Source organism: Taeniopygia guttata, chromosome 37 (genome assembly GCF_048771995.1).
Source record: "Taeniopygia guttata chromosome 37, bTaeGut7.mat, whole genome shotgun sequence".
Classification (NCBI taxonomy): Eukaryota; Metazoa; Chordata; class Aves; order Passeriformes; family Estrildidae; genus Taeniopygia; species Taeniopygia guttata.
In genome coordinates this window covers 5,161,146-5,180,259 of record NC_133062.1, presented here as the reverse complement: position 1 = coordinate 5,180,259, position 19,114 = coordinate 5,161,146, and the positions used below count along the sequence as shown (strand labels likewise).

Sequence of the window (19,114 nt, the reverse complement as noted above, 5' to 3'; positions counted from 1 at the left end):
TAGACTTCTCTGGCTCCAATTCAGCCACTAAAGGGTTGAGGAAGGGCAGGTCAAAGCCCCAGTTCACAGGTCCCAGGGCAGAGGAACTGGGCTCCTCTTTCATACCAGCTCCAAACACTCACATAAAATAGCTTAATGAATGCCAGGGGGTCACACAGGATCACTTAAGTTTACAGAAACAAAGAGAAAACGTGACTGCTGACTTGCTGGCACAGAAACTGCTTCATCTAAGCCTTTGTCGTTGGAAACGCCCAGCTCAGCTGCAGCACATCTCAGTAACTTGCGGTTGGCCACCTGTACTATTTCCCTGTCTTCACAGTTCCTCACACAGGCTAAACCATCAGCCTCATTCTCCTGCTCTAAGGGCTATTGGCTCCCAGATCATCTCATGCCAAGTACTCTGCCTAAGGCTACTGACAGCATTAGCGCTAACAAGAGGTCTGTGCCTTCCCAGGGGAGAGGCAGCTATCAGTGAGGCCTCCCCCAGTATTTCACAGGGTCAGTTACCCTTTTGGGATGACAAGGGAATCCTTGAAAGTGCAGTTGTAGTTCTGCTCCTCTGGTGGGGTGAAGGTCACCATAGCAATGGCATAGGATGAGCCGGGAATGGACATCTTGACTGGATACAACTTGAAAATGTTTTCAATAGGGCTTTTTTCCTTGAGGGAACCCAGAGAGCAGTGTTAGGAGGAAACACCTTTCAACATGACGCAGTTTTATCCATAAATGCATTAATGAGAGCAGTCCCAGACACTGTGTCTTCCTTCCTGCTTCCCTGGGCAGGCTCCCTCCCTCCCAGGGAATGCCGACCTTGTGCTGAAGCACTGTGTGTTTTGAGGGCTGGCAGCTGCCCCAACCTATCTGGGAGGTGGGCATTGCATGGAAAACCCTGCAAATGACCTAGAACTGGCCTTCAAGGAAAAGGAAAAGCCAGGGAGCCTGAGAAAATGCTCTGCTTGGAGTTCTGGCATGTCAATTCATAACTGAGAAAATGCTCTTCTTTGAGCCCTGGCATGTCAGGTCATAACATCCCCTCTCTGTGTGTGCTTCCCAGAGAGGTTCAGAAGGATTCACTTCTCCCACCGAAGACCCAGAGGTGTGAGCCAAAACCAAGACATGCAGAATTCCACACAACTGCTCCCTGGTTCTGCTGCCCTCCCCTGCACTTTGACCTGCACTGAGCTAGCCTTGTCTGGGCCACAGGATCAATGCACCTGGAGAACAAAACAGACTCTCAAACGGCCCTTAGAGGGCAACCACCTCCTTGGCCTTCTGTTCCACCTTGGCCTCCTGTTCTTACCTCTCCAGACAGCGGTTTGATGGAGAGGACCACGTCACATGGCAGATGGCGTGCGTTGTAGATACTGAAATGAGCTTCAGCCTCTCGCCCAACCTGAATATTGCTGAAGATGAATCTGTTCTCATCTGTGACGAACAGGCCGGTGCCTTTCACTGACTGCATCTTCTGGACGAGGTCGCTGCTGCTGCAGATCGGGTAGTCCTCAAAGATTGATGTGACGTCCTCAACAAGTGCTGTGGACACACCAGAGGGATGAGCACGGAGAAGCCTCCCTGATGTGTTTATCTGGACCCTGCTGGCCTCTCAGAAGGCTTGATAAGCCCTTTCTGCCCGGGTGACTGCTAAACCCAGCCTTGGGTGGGGGAGCTGGCTGAGGATGGAGCTCAGTCAAACTCAGCCTTAGAGAGCATTGCTTTCCTTTTATCCTTCCATGCATCCCTCTCAGCTGGGAGGGATGAGTCCACTGGTGGACTCGAAGAGGGCTGGAACCTCTGAGGATTTTAAGGAGGGAACCCAGGCCTAGCATGGCTCTCTGTCCAAGCAGCAAGTTCAGGTGCTGATCAGCAGCAGGTGTGACCAAGGGCACTGTGGGCAGTAGGTACCTGGGAGGCAGGACTTGGCAATCAGGGTAAAGGGAATGCCGAGGGGATTGTCCTTGGGGTCTCTGCCCGTGATGTCAATGTAGAGCTGCTTCTCACACGTCCCCTCCTGCCTGGCAAGGCATTCCACTGAGATCTTCTGCTGGCCCCCGGGACCGATGGAACCGGAGCAGGGGGACACCGTGAACATGCCAACACTGAGGCGACTCTGCAGGAAAAGTTCCAGGAGAGGCTGATGGCTAATGGCTGTGCCTTGAGCACCCCAGCAAGGAATATGTCCTGCCTTGGCCTCCAGCTGGGCCCAAGCACCCAGTCCCAGGGCAGGGAAGGATAACTCCATGGCCCAAAGGCAGCCCCAAGCTGAGAGCAACAAGCCAAGAGGAGCTGCAAGCCTGTCCCAAGTGGCAGAGAGAAAGGAGTTTGAGTGTGACGACTGAAGGTGGTAGCTGTGATCCTCCAGAGGTAACAGAAATAGCAGAGAGCAGAAATAGCTGTGAGAAATGATGGGAGGGAACTGGGAAGAAGAAAAAGCAATGTTGTCTGAGCTCTGTGGACCGGGAGTTCAGTGGGGGATGTTTTTGCTTCTGTGGTGTGCACAGACCTACGCTGCCTCACAGCTAGCAAACACAGGACCTGCTCCCCTCTGTTGACCCCACAGCTCCAGGTCAGAGGCAGAGTACAGGACTGCCAGGGGGACTGAGCAGACACTGGACTCCATCCTGCAGACCATGTCCCACCCTGTGGCGATGAGCCCCCAGCCCGGGCACAGCAGCATCTTCTCACATCCCCTGCAGCAGCACTGCTGGGGAGCAGGAGTCACCCACCTGTGTCGAGGAGCTTGATTTCCTTCTCAGTGAGCACTTTGCAGATTCCCCTTGCTGTAAACTGAGAGGAGAAAGCAGAGGTATCTGTCATGCTGAGCTGCCCTGCCTTCCTCTGAGGCTGAGGCTGGCCTTCCTCCTCAGAGAGGAAAGCCTTCCTCCTGATGGCTCCCAGAGAGCAACCTGCAGCTCCCAGTGCCGGACAGAGCAGCTCTATCACCAGCTTCACACTACACGTGGGGTACCGAGGTGCTTTTTTGCTCCCTCTCCCCAGACCAGGGATGCAGATGGACAATAGCCCAGGTCTCCTGGCTGCCTGCCCCTTACCAGCTGTGGGGCGCTGCCTCCTCACACAGGAAGGGTGGTGCAGGGCTTCTCCTACCTTTTGCTTTCCAAGGCTGATGCCTCCTCGGGTGCTTGGCGGATGCAGAATTTGAAGTTGAGTGTGCCTTTGTTGTCCAGCACGACCGTCAGGGTCTTCCTGGAGCCCTTGACCATGGCTCCGAAGTTGATGGGTGAGGCAGGCTCAACGCTGCACTTGCTGTACTCGGCTTTCGCCGACACCCTCAACGGGATGTTGCCGACAAGCTCGCTTCCTTCACCGGAGCTGGCATCTCTCACCTGCGTCCACAGGAAGGGAGGTGACCAAAGCAAAGAGGCCAGCCTCCACCCCAGCCCCCAGCCTCCACCCCAGGCCTCCAGTTTACCCCTCCCATTTTAGGCACCTCCTCCAGAGTCCACTTAGGAATTCTCAGCTCCACTTAGGAAGCCTCCCAAATGGTTTTGAAAGACTGTTTGTGTATGTAGGAGAGAGGATTCTCCAGTCAAAGCCCTCCTTCCATTAGACACCTGTGGGAACCCAGGGAATATCCCCCTGTCTGCTCTGGAGTGCTCTGACTCCCAGGAAAACACTGACTTTGACCCTCATTCATGGAGAAAACTTCCAAAGCCTCAAGGTAAACTAGAGACCACAAAACTGTGAAACAGATTGTAGAGAGTACTTTAGTATGTCACATAGGGGAGAAATTTAGGTTTTACCATTTTTAGTATGCTATAGATGGGTTCAAGATGAAGGATATAGGGTGTTGTCTTGAGTTCCTTTCTTCTTTCTTCTTCTTCCTCTTTCTTCTTGGGTTTAGGTGGTATCTTGTAATTAGGTAGAAAAATCTGCATTGCGGGTCGTTAGGGGTCAGTTATTGGGTTAGAAAGGGAAAAATGTCACTTCTTAATTGGGTAGTTTAGTTTTTGATTAGACTTAAAAAAACCTTGCAGCACGAGGTTGTTGGCCATTTTTGTGCTGTTTTCACGCATGCAAGGTCTGGGCACAGACAGTGTGCTGAAGTTTTGGTAAGATAACAATAAAACAAGAACCTGAAGACCAAAGAAGTCCAATGTGTCTCTCATTCCTGACACAGAACTGTTCCAGGAGGGTCTCCCCTGCCAGGGGAGCCCTCAGGGAGTTGACCAACTTGGGGCCCACAAACTCACGGACACCTATCCTGTTTACGCTCCCAAAACACCATGTGATAACGCAGCCTGGCCCAGGCAGCTCACCTGACAGTACAGGATGGGTTTGTCCTTGAGGACAATTTCTCTTGTGGGGTGGAAGAGCATCTCAACATCCACGCCAGGCTGGGAGGCAGTCAGCATGCCCGACTTAGGCTCAACAGTGAAGTGGGAGGCCACGTCTCGCATCCTGGGACCTGCACCGCCCAGCGTGAAACTGGGGAGAAAGGGAAGGGATGGAGATCTCTGCAGCTAAAAGTATTGGTGCCACCAGCACAGCCTGGACTTTGCATAGGACCAGAAAAAAGGAAAAGCTCCGCTCAGGGAATCCTGGATCTTGACAGAGAGTGCAGACAATCATGAGGTTGCCGCAAGAAAGCTCAACAGTGAAAGTTTTCATTCATTTCTTTACAGAGTCTCAGAAAGAGAAAGGAGGTGACCATCAAAGAAAGGCAATGAATCTCAGCATTTCAGTGGCTGAAATTTTGGGGCTCTCCTTTGGGCTCCAGCTGAGCTGTGAAGAACTGTTGGTTTGTGGCTGGATTCTCTGGTGAAATAACTGATATTAGAGAGCCCAGGGTTTGTACTTACCACGAGGTAGCCAGCATGGAAACAAGTTCTAGCCATTGACAGAGGGAGAATTCAGGCCTGGGAATCTGAGGAAATGCTCACTACCAGGCAGCTGGGCTTACCTGTACTCACTGTTGTATGCCCCTTTGTTCTGTAGAGTCAGGACGTGCTTCGCATTATCGAGGACATTAATGGTTCCAAATTCCAAACTTCCACCTGGACCTGCGGAAAACCCACAGAGCGAGGTCAAACACGGTATTTGTGAGCTGCTGCAGAACACACCAGGTCACAAGCTACATGGAGGTCTTGGCACAAAACCCTTTTCAGTAAGTTTCCATTCTTGAAGGTGTTTTCTAGCTACTTGTCTGCCCTTTCTCTTCTCACTCAAAATATCTGCAGGCTTAGTAGCTAAGGAGCTCAGCTCCCATTTCCTCACTTCCAAGCACAAATCCAATTACTTCATATGCTGTGCTGAGCCTATGGGGCTTGCCAACTGCCTGTTCATGTCACTGCTGTTTCAGAGCCCCCAGATCCAATCTGCTCATGAAGCTGCACACTTCAAAGGTCAGAGGAAAGAGACTTAAGGCTGTCAGTGCCCTGACGATGCTTTATTCCACACAGCTTGCAGGGTATATGCTTTATGCATCCACGCCATCCTTGCATGCTGTCCCATCCCATCCCATCCCATCCCATCCCATCCCATCCCATCCCATCCCATCCCATCCCATCCCATCCCATCCCATCCCATCCCATCCCATCCCATCCCATCCCATCCCATCCCATCCCATCCCATCCCATCCCATCCCAGTGCTTTGGTCTCCCAAAGGTAATGCAGTGCACCTGCACTGCTTTGTTTAGGAGGCATCCACTGACCTTCAGGCATGTCAAAGCTCAGAGAAATGTTATAGACCTCTGCGGAGATTTTGATGTTTTCGGCCTGAACAATCCCCAGGATGTTTTCTGGATCTGAAACCTGAGGCAGCAAGGAACAAACACTGCTCAGATTGTTCTTTTGGTAGACAGCTTGTAAGTCCTTGTCTCTGCTGGCTGCTTCCCCTGTGGTCTCCCTGGCTTCATAAGCGTTGGAGGACGCCCGAACTTTGCTAACCTGTTCATCTCATGGGCTGCCCCAGTGGGATTCTGCCACAGTAAAAAACCCTATCAGCCCAACTCTGCACTCTACAGCAGGGAATGCTCTCTTGGAGAGGCACAGAGATGTAAGAACAACCACAAGAAGTGTGAGGTGTCTTAGAGCAGGTGGCATTGACAACCCTCTCCAATTGCTTAGCACCTTCTCTGAAATGCACACCTAAACCATGGGGAACAAAATCCCAGGGGGAGAGTTGTTGCACTGTGGAAGAGCTTCAGACAAAGTCCAATGTAGAGCCTACGCTGCAGTCTGTACAAGCAAACAACAACCTCCAAGCACCCACAGGGACAAGGTTGTGGTACAGGCTCAGGGTGCAGTGTCTGGTTATCTGGGGGGATGTGGATGCACTGCACGTTCTGGCAAACGCTGTGTAGAGGCAGAAGTTGGGGTCACAGCACCCTTGTGTCTGTCAGGTGCAGCTCTTCCTGCCCCTGCCCCCAGCAGCACACAGCCCCTCTCACCTCTAGCTGGAGAGTCTTCTCAATGCTGCCCATCTGCCCGGCCCTGAAATGCGCTGTCACTTCAAACTCTGAGCGGGGATCAATGGCGCCGTTATCTTGTGACAAGGAGAAGTTCCCAGCAAGGTCATCCAGCCCACTGAGCTGCAAGGCCATGGGCAGCAGGGTGTCGTTTCTCAGGACCAAGGTCCTGCTGTCAGTGCTGCAGAGACAGGAAGGCACTTGGCATCAGCTGCTGGATGGCCACACCAGCCTGGCCACTGAATGCAACTTGGAGCAGCTCCATCCATGCCCTGGAAACCAGAGTCAAACGTTTTCTCTTTGTCACAAGACTTGGAGTGCTTGTGGGATGACTGACCTGTGCAGAAACTGCTTGTTAAAAGACAGCCCCAGGGGGCTGAGCTCCAGCTTCATGCGCACCCCAGGGCAGCACAGGCTGAAGACCACTGGCTCCGGGTTCTTCCCAATGCTGCAGATGAGTTTGTCTTGCAGGAAGCCAGGGGAAGTGGGGTATGCCCAAATGGTCAGCTCCTGGACATGGCCCCACAGGAAGAAACAGAAAGAGCTCTGTGTGAGAGCAGGAGGAGCAGCCCCTGGGCACTTCTGCATCCTTGCTCTGCCTGCCCCTCTCCTACCTGCTTCTGCTTTGGTTTCAGCGCCATGCTGGGAGGGTCCAAAAGGAACGTCTCTGCTTCCCCAGCATTCTCAAAGGAGAACTGGACCTCTACATCCATGGGGGAGCTGTTGAGGATGGTTATATTCTCCGCGTTGCCAGGACAGTTCTGGGCCTTGTACCTGTCCACAAAAGGGGAAAAGGCTGCAGAGCAGACTGTTGCCTTTGCCACACACCAAGGAGAGCACCGTGTACACCCGAGGAAGTGATGCTGCAAGACCCTGCTCTAACAAACAAAAGTGAGAAATGGATCCCAGGCAGGGGCATGGCCGTGTGCTCGTCCTTGCCTTACTCTGATGCCTTCTCCAGCCCAGAAGCCTGATGATGCTCAGGCCACTGCAAGAGTTTTTAATACAATGTAAATTCAAAGGTGCCTAGGAAAATAACACTACACCAGGCACATGGGTTCTTTCCCCTTCTTTCTTGGGGGGCCTTCCCTGCAGGGTATAAGGAAAGGCTTTTGAAAAAATAGTTTAGCTAATTTCTTCCATAAAAGTCATGAAACTGCTTTGGATTTTATGGGTTAGCGCAAAGTCTGAGAAAGAAGCATAAAGCATCAATTCCCAAGAGCAATGCAAAAAGATAACAAATGATCCTTCTCTCAGGTGTGGACATTACTTTGGATTAAAAGGGTTAAAGAGGCAAACAGAAATCCCAGACCATCTACCAGTCTGGCTAAAGATTGTCTGTTTTTTTAAGTATTTTGATTTCATTTACTTGGGTTGTCAAAATAGCCCTTGCCCTCCAGAGCTCCCATGGAAGCCAGAACTTAATACTAAATGTCATTAAAAAGAAGTGACAGTAAAAGTAGAAATACACAATAGCTTAAATGACAAAGTGTTTAGGCAGACTTTACCCAGCAGTGAGGATGCATTGTCATTACAGGGAAATGTAATTCCTGCTGTACGTTACCCCCAGCACCCATTGGCAGGTCAATAATAAAATCTTATTAATGATTAGAGGTTAATGAAAGGTTTACAAAACCATCTACAGAATAATTGCTCAATCAGGCTACCTGCACATCAGCGGCCCAAAGTGGAATCGCTCTGTGCTTTCAACATACTCCTTGAAGATTATTTCATCTTCCTTCATGGTTTTCCTCCACTGTGGAAACACCACCCTGGGCAGAGAAAGCGGGGAAGGAAGAGCTATGAGATGCTCCGAGTAGGAAATGTCGTCAGAACGCCAAAACCCCTCCTGGAGGCTGAGGCACCATCTGCCTTGCCAGCTCCAGCACAGGAGGAGGTGCTGGGTGACCTCAGGCAGCACGATCTGCCCAGGCAGAAGCCCCAGGGGTCAGCCCTGGCTGTGGTTCAGGGGCAGCAGTGGTGTGGGGGCTGCCAGGGGCCAGCCTTACCGTGGGTCCTGGCTGATGCTGGGGTACAGGCCGGTGCCACGGCAGGGCAGCTCGTACGGGCGCTTTGTCTGCACGAGCTCAAACCTCAGCGTCTGCTCAAACTTCCCTGGCCTTTTGGTGGAGAAGTGAACCTTCGGTTCCACCTCACCGTGGGCAGGCACTACCCACCGGTACCGTTTCAGCCTGGCAATTAAAGAGGAGGCTTCAGACGTTGCTGAGAAGCAAACAAAACGAGGAGGGTGCACTCGCCATCCCCTGGAGGCACTGGCACAGGGTCGCCGTGGAGCTGGGGTCGATGGACCTTGTTTGGCAAGAGGACCAAGAAGCAGAGGCATCACCTCCTCCTGCGTGGCTCACCTGAGGAATTCTGTGGGCATTGAGGCACTTTCCATCATGCTTTTGCTGCTTGTTGTGGGGGAATCCTGGGGACTTTCTGTTCTCTGTGTGGACACCAGGCTCTCCTTTGCAGAGCTGTCTCTGCTGGCCGCTTCACCCATCTTTGGTTGGCCCTCGGCAGAACCGCCCCTCATATCTGGGGCCTCGGCCTAAGGGGAGAGAGAAAAGGGAGAGAGAGGTGAGCCCTGAGGCATCCCCATCCTGGAGAGCAAAATGGGGCTTTCTTCACCAGCAGAAGAGAGAATAAATAAATAAGTCCACCTGCCCATGGACTTGGTCTTCCTTATTGGTGTTTGTTTTGCCTAGGACTGTTGGAATCCTAGATACCGAGAATTTTAAACTTTCTGTGCTAGAAGGCACAGACTTACAAAAGAGCACTGCATTTGACCTGAGGCTGTAGAGAAGACTTCCAGAATTAATTAATAACACTGAAATTATGAGTGTGTAGTTAGTTAGAAGTATGTAATGTCACAAAGTAAAAAACTTAGGGTTTAAGGTTTTAGAATATAGAAATAAATATGAAGCAAGATAAAAGCTTTAAAGCAAAAGCAAATTCTTCACCTTCTTTTTCCTTCTTCTTCATAAAGTTAAGTAATGTACTTAGAAAAAAAGTCCACATTACAGGCTTTGAAAATCAGTTATTAAGTTAAAATATAATAACCTAAGTATCATTTCTTAGTTAAATAATTTAATTTTAAAAATCCTCATAACAAAAAATAGTTAAACATTTTATACCTTACCAATAAAAAACTAAAACTCACAGCCATGAAACTATTTTGCTAATAAAAACTAATAATACCTAAAAATAATAAACACCTAAATACAAACATAAAATACCATCTCAAATACCTTCAATCCCAACCTCAAGAAAAAAAAAAACAACACCAAAAACCCAACCAAAAAAACAAAAAACAAAAAAACCAAAACAAACAAAAAAAAAACCCCACCTAGGACAACCCTTCTCACTCAGGACCCTTTCCTCAAAGGAGGTTGATGGTTTAGGTGATTTTTTACCTCTTGCGGTGCCAGGAGGGTGAAGGGCTCCACACGCCCTGCAGGGCCCAGCCGCTCCTCTGGGTACTCCACTATGGAGAGCACAGCAGCAGGGGGAAGGGGAGGCCCGTCGGGATGCAGCCCCAGATATTCCAGCATCTAAAACAGAAGAGGAAATCCTGCTTGTACTTGTGTCACCTTGATCCTCACAACTCCTTTAAAGGCACTGAGCTTTAGGCAGTGGGGTTTTTGATTTATATGAATAGAAGTGCTTTGTTGTGCCCGCTGGGGTGAGCGGGCTCCAGAGCAGAGGCAACAGCTACAAGCAGGACCAGGAGAGAAACCTCTATGGGTATTCTCAGTTTAGTCAGAGAGAAAAAGAGAGGTTTCTGCCAGGCTAGAGCCTGGGAAAGAGTTGCAAAGGAATGTAAATAATCCTCTGTCTCTCTTGTTGTTCACATTGTTTATAGATATGGTCTGCCACTGTGCATCATTCACTGCACACCAATGCTGTGAGATGTTTTACTTTAAGACCACTGAAATTAGTCTGCACGATGCTCTCCATAAAAAGAGTGATGTATTTGAAATGAATCAGTTGAGTTGTGCTGTTAGAGTTCACATCCTCTAACTCCAGCCTTCTGGAGTTCTCTCATTCTCGTCCTGCCTCAACAGCGACAACCCTCTCCGGAGTGCCTCAGCTGAGTAAAACAATGACCATGAGCTGCCCTGTCCTGTTCATAACGATTTCCAGGCTGGGAAACTCTGAACAGACAGGACACTTGTACACAGAGCACTGCCACTTCCTGCCCATCTGAGGGATGGTGATAACCTCCCCATCCACACAGATGTCATTGTGGAACATCATCAGGGGCCTGGACAAGGCTCTGTGCCATTATCACCTGTGGGGACACAATGCTCCAGGGCCCACGACCACGGCAAGCTCAAGATCTGAGCCTTGCAGGGTTTTACCTGGTCCTCCCTCGGGATCTCCCCCATCATGGCCCTGGGATCTGTGACCTGCATGTCCAGGCACAGCGCCCCGTCACGGCAGTCTCTGACTGCCCCTTCTGCAATTTCACTTTGCGCCTCCAGCTGAAAGGACTGACGACTCCTTGGGCCTTCATGGTTTTGTTCAGGCTTCTTCTCCACCTTCTCCTGGGGCTTATTGGTCTTCTGAGCAATGCGCAGCTGGCCCAGGTCAGCCCGAGAGACAGGATTGCCAGTCGCTTTCACCATGGGCTCAGAATAGCTCGTGACAACCCTGTGATATCCTGCAGTGCAAAACCAGGGGGAAAAGTCAGCCTCCTGCCCACCTGTGATCCTCATCCTCCTCCACATCTCCTCAGACCCTGGGAAAGACTTGGTGAAAGCAACATGAGCTTCTTCTTTTGTTGCTAGGAAGGTGCAAATATAAAAGAGCCAGTGATATTAGACCTGGCTGAAGAACTCATCCAATCCTAGTCTTTATGGCTAAGGGACACAAGGGAATATCCTGATTATTCCCCCAGTCTGGCAGGCAGATAGGGGCTTGCTTTGGCTACACTCAGGGTTGGGATACCACAGCCCTTCACCCAAGACTTTCTCCACCAAGCTGGAGAACAGGCAGTTGCTAAAAGCATGGGCTTGCCCTGGAGAGCAAGGTGAGAGTTCAGGGTGTACGGAATGGACTCCCAGCTGGGACCACAGTCAAAAGAGACACTGCCAAACCCTCACTGTTTTTCTGACCTGGTGCTGCCTTGCCCTTGTCCTCAGCCTCAGCCTCAGCCCTGACCTTGGCCTTTGCCATGGTCTTGAGCTCTGCCTGTTCAGCTTTCAGCCTCTTCTGTGCTTCAAAGTCCTCCAGCACCTTTGGGAGCAGCGTCCCACCCACGGCGCGTGGAGGCATTAAAAAGCTCTTTTGGTTCTCAGAGCCAAGTGCCATCCGCAGGATCTGTGTGTGTAGGGAAGAGAAACCATAGCAAGATTCCTTTTCTTGCCTTTTATCTCACATACTCAACAAACCCAATTTCTGTCTCCTCCCTTCCTCCCAACAACACAAACTATTTAATTCCTCCCACAGCATGTCAGCAGAGCTGGCCTTGCCCTGGGGATTGCCTCCATCTCCTGGCACAAGCCCGGCAATGCTGGAGTGCTGAGAAGCTTGGGCAGCACGTACATGGGGACCAGACCTGCCTTCTCACCTTCATCTCCTCAAAATCCAAGGAGTAAAACTCAATGGGGAAGCTGCATGGGTTCTTCACCACCGCGGTGGCCTCCACCCCATCGCTGTCCACCAGCACCCATCCCATCTTTAGTGCTGGGGGGCTGAACTCCAGCCGTGGCTCCAGACCTCGTCCTGAGAGGTGCAGCTTTAAGTGATTGCTGCTCCCACACATGTTAAGCTTCAGTTCATTCTTGTAAGACCTCTGAAAAGAGAAAAGTGGAGACAACTCATCCATGAAGTCCCGAGTGACAGGACCCCAAATACAACAACGCTTGCCCCAAGGTCAGGGTGTTATCAGTTCCTCCAAGGTGAACAGAAACCAGGTATTTACTTCTGCTAGGGACTACAGCACCTGTGTCCTGGGTCTAGTAACTGGCATGAATCTTGGTGTGCACTGAAACTGGGTATTTGGGTATCAGATGGATGTACAAAGATTGTCAGGCATTTTCATCTGGTCATGCAGGAGTGCAATGCTCATGGGAAGGGCCCTTGGGGTTACAGTGTCCAGGCACTGTCCTGGCACTACTGCATCAGGCAAACACCAACTCCAGGAGAGGGGCAAATCAGCTCTCGCTGGCCAGAAATAAGGGTCATCTTCCCTGCTTAGTGTTTGGCTCCGGTCCAAGCCAGACACAAGATGGTTACATCTCTCCAGCAATTAAAAGATCCCTGGGAATGTTGGTGAGCACAGAAGCACTTGTGTCCATGCTGGTACACACTGCCAGTTTCCGAGACCCAGCGGCCACAGGCAAACTACTTTTGGGAATGCTCCATCCTTTAAGTTGAATCCCCAGCTGCACGGCAATGTGCAGGCAGGCCAGAGCCCCAGGGACTGCTGGCAGCACAGGTGACTGTCCTGCCATGCCCAGGAAGGTGTCTGGTGGCTGATTTGTCTGTCAGTCCTGCAGCAGGATGAGCCCAGCCTGGCCATTCCAGGATTATCCCCTGCGAGTGTCTGTGACGCCGAGTGTCGCAGGTGCAAATACAGCCAGGCAAGGGGCAGGCTGAGGGGAGTTGGGCACATCCCCCCCATGTGCTGAGAGGCAGCCCTGGTGCTCTCTGTGCAAGCTCCCTGTGGGCATTTCAAAGCACATCTCACGGGAGGGCTCTCTGGGGTGAACTGAGCCACGCTGAGTATGTGTGGCAGCACATTTCTCCTTGTGCTGCCACAAGTATGGGCTTTGCAGAAAGCTCCCTGTGAAGGCAGAGCTCATACCACACTCTCTGCACCAGGCCCTCATTTCCAGATAGCCCTGACAGGCCTCCCGGGCTGACACCTGCCAGTCTCACCTCCTCCTTGGGTGTAAACCAGATTTGTAAGTTCTGCCACCGTTGTGGATCAAGGGTTCCTTGGGAGGGCATCACTTCAAAGGGACAGGGCTCATCCTCTGGCGCCCGCTGCTTCTGGCGTAGGGCTGGTGTCATGTATTTGTGCTGATCCTTCTGGGCACAGAAACCAACCGTGTGAGGTCTCCTTGGTCTGTGAGGACAGAGCCTCACTTCCTGAGTGCTCTGAGACACTGATGCAGTGCTAAGAGCACCCACAGCCAAACCAAGAGCGGCCCCCATAGCTAGAGCTGGAGGGAAAACCTGTAGACAGGGCAGGCAGACAAGGAACTACTGTCCTCAGAGGAGGAGGAATGGGTGAAGATGGCAGAAAAGCAAAGCATCCGCTAATGGAACAGGCTCAGGCAAACCAGCCTTGATCCAGACCCTCAGAAGCTTCCTCCAGCATGCTGTAGACCCAAATGCTCAGGCAGCCACAGGAGCAGAAAGGGCAAGAGACACAAAGAAACCCAGCCAAGAAGTTACGTGTTCAATGTTGCCTGTGCTTTACCTTCAGAACAGGCTTGATGGACCATTTGCAGGGGGCTTGGAACCGGTTGTAGAGCCGGATGGTCTCAACCTGGCACTGCCCAACAAGGATGTCAGAGAACTGCAGCGTGTTCTTGGAGAGTTCAAGTGACGGTGCCAGCACAGTGGCACAGAGGCGGATGTGAGACGTGGGGCCATTTGTCACCTGGACAAGGACAGAGAATTCAGCAGAGGGTGCAGGTGACATCTGCTGCTGTGCCCAGCCTGCTGCCTGCCCCAAGAGCTCTGGTACCTCTATGGGCAGCAGCACATCCACGTCACGCGGTGGCTGGTGGGCACTTTCAAAGTGCACTTCAAACGCCACGCTGTGGCTGGGGGGCAGGCTCTTTATCAGGCCTAGGTCCACGCTGAAACCTGGAACAGATGAACACAAAGCAGCTGAGATACCCGAGGAACACGAAATGTGCCATAAGCACATTAAAGCCTTACAGGTGTTCTGGCTGAGAGGGCTGGGGAAAGCCCCACGCTGTTCTGTGACCTGGATAAAAACTTGGAGTGCACCTGAACAGCCCTCAGACACAGTGAGGCACTGTGATGGAAGTGCAGCCTTGCCTCGAGGCCTCTTTTGGAAGCCTCTTTTGATCCACCAGAGGATCCCACTGGCTGTTTCTTCAATAGAGGATAAATACAAGTGCTCTGACAGTGTGAACTCCAAACAAAGCATTTCCAATACACAGCAGACCCCACTGGTTGCCAAAACAAGCCCACAGAGTGCCCAAAGAAACTCGATGCTTGTGGGAGCCAAGGGCAGAGGATGCTGAGAGGTGACCAGGGTGATGAGCCCACCTGGCCTCTGCACTGAAGCGTTAGGGCAGTCACAGGCAGGCCAGGAGAGGTCCCTGGGCATGGATGGCCAGGAGAATTCTGCCTCTAAAGCTCCCAGCAGGGGCACTGAGAAGAAAACAGATCAAAAACCTCCCCAAGTTCAGTGGCTTAAGCTAATCTGAGACACCTCCTCAAGGCCACAGGAAGTGTCTCCAGCACTGCTTACCTGTATCCTGCAGGGCAGACAGATCAGCCTGGAAGGACACTGGGATCTGCCCTGCGTTGGTGATCTCCAGAGTGCTTCTCTTAGTGAAACCCTTAAGGACAGGGCCCATGTCCAGGATATACTCAGGCAGCTTAACTCTGCAAGGAGGATTAAGGACAGTCCTTAAACCACAGCTGGTTGCATGTCCAAGAGGACAGCCATAAATAAAGTGGCTCTTTCTTTATTCACCGCTGTAAAAACTCAGCTCAAGCCCATGAAACCCGTGGCCTGACCACCTGGCAAAGAGTTAGGGAAGTCAGGAGGAGTCCTGACAAGTCCTAGGTTGTATCGGCTACTAACAGTACCTGCAAATAAAATTATTTAAAATGGACACTGCCCACAGCTCCTCTGCCATGAAAAGCCAGTACAGGTGAGTCCACTGGTCCTCCACTGGTCTCAGTGGAACTGCCCAGCCTGGGGTACAACCTGAGGCTGAAATTGTTTGGGGCCTAGAATGTGATTTGCCTGCACAGGAAATCTTCTTTGCCCTGCAACCAGACCACATGATCTGCTCTGCAGAGCATCTGCTTCCTGCATTGAAACCTCTGCTGCTTGTGCTGCATCATGATGGTCACAGGGACCCACCAAGTTTCCTAGACAAGCCCTGCCACCCCACCAGGATTCAAGCCATCTGATTTGGGGTTTTAAAGGGTTTGCTGACATGTGCGGTTCCCTTCTCCTTTTGTTTAGTGTGCTCTGTTAGTTGGATCCACGACATCAGCTGGGAGCTGTCTCTTTCAGAGCTAGTCAGCAGGGACAGAATTTATCCTGCCTGGAAGGGCTTGAAGGTCTGCACTGGGTCCCCTCAGCTCTAGGGACAGAACCCCACACCTGTGGGGAGCTGAGCAGTCCAAAGCTCAGCGTGGTGCTGGGGAAGGGAGGACACCCCACTGCTCACGTGTGGCGTGTCACAGCCACCGGGACCAGACCCCTTCTGAAGTCCAGGCTGTTCCCAGCTCTGCAGGCCCAAGGAGCTCTCAGGAGAAGGGGACATGGCTGGGTTTTCCCCATGAGGCACCTGGGGATGGGGATGGGAGTCCCTACTCACTTGACAAGACTCTGGCATAGCTGCTTGGTAGGAAACCTGCTCTTTGGGAGATGGTATGTGAGCCTTTTCTGCTGCTCCAGAGCAGCCTTCTTTATCAGCATCCTCATCGTGTTTATCTGCAGCTGAGTGTTTGGCTGGGGAAAGGGAAAAAGTGCCTGGTTAGCAAAGCTCCTTCCCAAGGCCCAGCTTGCACCTGAGAAAGGATCCCACCCTGCTCTTGTTGGGAGGGGGTGTGGGGTCCTCCTGTCCGGCTGCTCAGTGTCTGTGACACCCCCTGCTCTCTTAGCCAGGACCTCATTTCCAGGTAAGTAACTCCAGCATCTTTGCCTACCCAGATTCTTAGCAAAGCTGCTCTGGCCAGGCAGACAGACCAGCCAGGAACCTTCCAGAGCTCCAGACACTTGCCTGCTCCCAGCCAGTACCAAGGCAGCTTGGACAAAAACTGTCTTGAAAGGGAACCAGGACCAAGCTGGTGCCTCTTGGAGATGAGCACCACCAGCACAGCCCCAGGGCACAATCAGGCAGCCGCTGTTAAGGTCTGTAACTCTGGCAGGGCTTGGGTTGGGACCAACAAACTCCCCAGCAATGATCTGCATCTCCTTCAAAGCACCATCAACTCCATCCCTGGAGCATGGCCTTCAGGACCTCTCCCTGGGGTAGCCGGGAAGTTGATGCAGCCCCAGAAGAGACCATGACCAGAGTGGCAGCCCTAGGGGCAATGCTGAGGTGACACAAGGTTGTAGGTGGGCAGGCAGGTCCCAGGTGCCATCAGGGCACTGGGGAGCTGCTGTGGGCTGCAAGGGGCTCAGGTGACACGGAGAAGGTGGCATGTGCCAAACGGGGCTGTAGCTGTTCTTACTACCATGTCAGAGCCAAGCAAACGGGGCTTCAGGTCCTGAGGCTTCGCATCCCGAGTCTCCGAGGTCTGAGTCTTTGGAGTCTGAGTTTTCAGAGTCTGAGACTTCAGGCTCTGAGTCTTCTGAACAACTTTTGATTTATTCCTCTGACTGTGCTGTTGCAGGGGTTTTACAGTCTCTTTCAGTAGCTTCTCATATTTTTCATTTTCTAAAGGAAGAAAACATCCGCAAAGAGAAGTGTGAGCAAAGTGGCAGTCCCATTTCAGCTGGGAAGTCCCTGCCTCCCAACACTGGTTTCTTCCAGAAAGAAATCCCTCAAGCCCACTATGGGAAGTGAATGCTGCTGCTCCTCGCTGAATCCTCACGTTCTCTCCCTCCCCACCGAGGAGCATCTCATCCTCTGCAATGTCACACAAATCCAACCCTGCCAGAAGCCCTGCCAGCCTCTCCTACAGCTTTCCCAAGCCCTTCACTCTCGCCACCATCCTTCAGGACCCTGCCAGATGTGCTGGCAAGATCTGCAGGATGGCTCCTGGGACAAAGCCCACATGGCATCCTCTGCTCAGTACTCATGAAGCAACCAGGGGGGCTTGAGTTGGCCTGGGAGTGCTGCAGGCCTCCAGGCTCGGTGGGGGTTGGCATGAGCTGCCCCATGGGCTTACGGTGGGGAACAAAACCAGAGCGGCCCTTCCTGGGGGCAGACAGGCCGTGCCCACCTGTGGTGTTCCAGGGCAGGTTCACGCTGATCAAGGGACAGCACGCTTCTCCTTTCAGGAGGATATTTTTTGGGTCCAGGTCATCCACTTTAAGCTGGTAAATCCTGGTGAAAGCTCCTGGTATTCCCGGCATGTAAGAGAATTCCAGCTCTTGCTTCTTGCCAGGTGCAATGGAGCCCTGCAGGGACAGGAGAAGAGGGAGGGAATGTATCAGAGTGTTTGATGGGGGATCAGGGGATGGACAGGCTGAGGAGACAGACTCTCATCTGGAATAAACCATCGGACCACACCACCTTCGTGATAAATATATTACAGTGTTGGCTTTCACAACTCTTAAATACAATGTGGTTTATAATGTTGACTTCTGTAAAAGAAGTTTTGCTAAAGTTTAGAGTTCTTTTAATGCAAATGTTGTGTTGTGATACTAATGTTGGTGAAGAGTTGTAATATTAACATTTAACATTTATATAATGTTAAATTATAGCATTAATATTACACTTATATATTAATTTATAAGATATAAAAAGTATATAACATACACATATAAATATATTCATTTATAACATATATATAATATTAAATTGAACATTTAATAGTGAAGCAATGGAAACCTGTTGAATATGTTGAAAAGTAACAAATGACCACCACTAGGACAACTGCACATGCTCCAAAAAGGTGGTACGGAGGAGGAACTATGTTAAAATGTTTGAATATATCTAACCATTTGTAAATATGTATTAGGCTGATGCAATACCCAGGGGAGATAAGGGGTGTTGCTGGGTTGACTGGTGTGCCTGTGGCTGCAGCTAAGCACCCAGCACTGTTACTTCTGCTTTATTGACTTTGTCCCCGATTGTCTCTTATTAACTTTTTTTTAATTTTAACTGAGGAGTGGCCTTTGTTTCTCACACCTTCTACCTTCCCTGTACCCAAAAGGGCACCGTGTGTCCTCCCCGGGGCTCACAAGGCTGCAGCCCCAGCACAGCCTGATGCGAGCACAGCCCTGATGCTAACAGGCTTTGCCCTCTGCCAGCAAGAGCCTGCCTCAACAAAAACAACTTCTTCTGCTGCCGCTGGGGAAGGGAAGCCCCTGCTCTCAGCAGGGCCAGCAGCTCCTCTCGTCCCTTGGAGGATTCAGGCATGCAGAAATGGGAAAGCAAATTGCTTCCCACGGCAAGGAGGGACAAAGGCAGGAGTGCTGCTTCGGCTCAAAGACATCCAGGCAGGACTGAGAGGCTTGGGCAGTGGTGGGATGCTGCTAATCTTTCTCCCTGCTCTTCCAGCCCCGCTCCCTGGCCCCCTCACTGCCCCACAAAGCTGATGCACAGCAGCAGGGCTGGAGAAGGCAGGGAGCAGCAAGCCTAGTAAGGGACATGGAAGTGGTGCTTAGCTGGCAGTGGGGAGGCAGGGCCAAGGACAATGTCCTGTGTGATCACACCCTGGGTAAGGTGACCCTCAGAAACGCTCCAGTGCCAGCACAGCCTGAGATCTCAGCCGTCAGGGTCCCCAGAGTGACTGTGAGGAACCAATTAGATTTTTAGTCATGCCTCAGCATAGGCTAT

General features: G+C 51.5%; 3 protein-coding genes across 3 annotated transcripts; all 3 read right to left on the bottom strand.

The window, feature by feature from the left end:
• Positions 1–1,234: 1,234 nt before the first annotated feature.
• On the bottom strand, positions 1,235–2,163 carry LOC140681557 (hydrocephalus-inducing protein-like). Its single transcript, XM_072921471.1, has 2 exons — positions 1,903–2,163; positions 1,235–1,533 (listed from the first exon to the last, which is right to left on the bottom strand). Exons 1-2 carry the CDS (start codon positions 2,087–2,089, stop codon positions 1,235–1,237), a joined length of 486 nt encoding a protein of 161 aa, XP_072777572.1. The 5' UTR covers positions 2,090–2,163.
• A 1,518-nt stretch (positions 2,164–3,681) lies between these two features.
• LOC140681556 (hydrocephalus-inducing protein homolog) lies at positions 3,682–6,560 on the bottom strand. The gene is made up of 5 exons (XM_072921470.1): positions 6,408–6,560; positions 5,670–5,769; positions 4,919–5,018; positions 4,275–4,443; positions 3,682–3,696 (listed from the first exon to the last, which is right to left on the bottom strand). The coding sequence occupies exons 1-5, from the start codon at positions 6,558–6,560 to the stop codon at positions 3,682–3,684; spliced, it is 537 nt and encodes a 178-aa protein (XP_072777571.1).
• A 7,282-nt stretch (positions 6,561–13,842) lies between these two features.
• On the bottom strand, positions 13,843–16,086 carry LOC140681555 (hydrocephalus-inducing protein-like). Its single transcript, XM_072921469.1, has 4 exons — positions 15,980–16,086; positions 14,893–15,029; positions 14,134–14,255; positions 13,843–14,046 (listed from the first exon to the last, which is right to left on the bottom strand). The coding sequence occupies exons 1-4, from the start codon at positions 16,084–16,086 to the stop codon at positions 13,843–13,845; spliced, it is 570 nt and encodes a 189-aa protein (XP_072777570.1).
• Between the last annotated feature and the right edge of the window lie 3,028 nt (positions 16,087–19,114).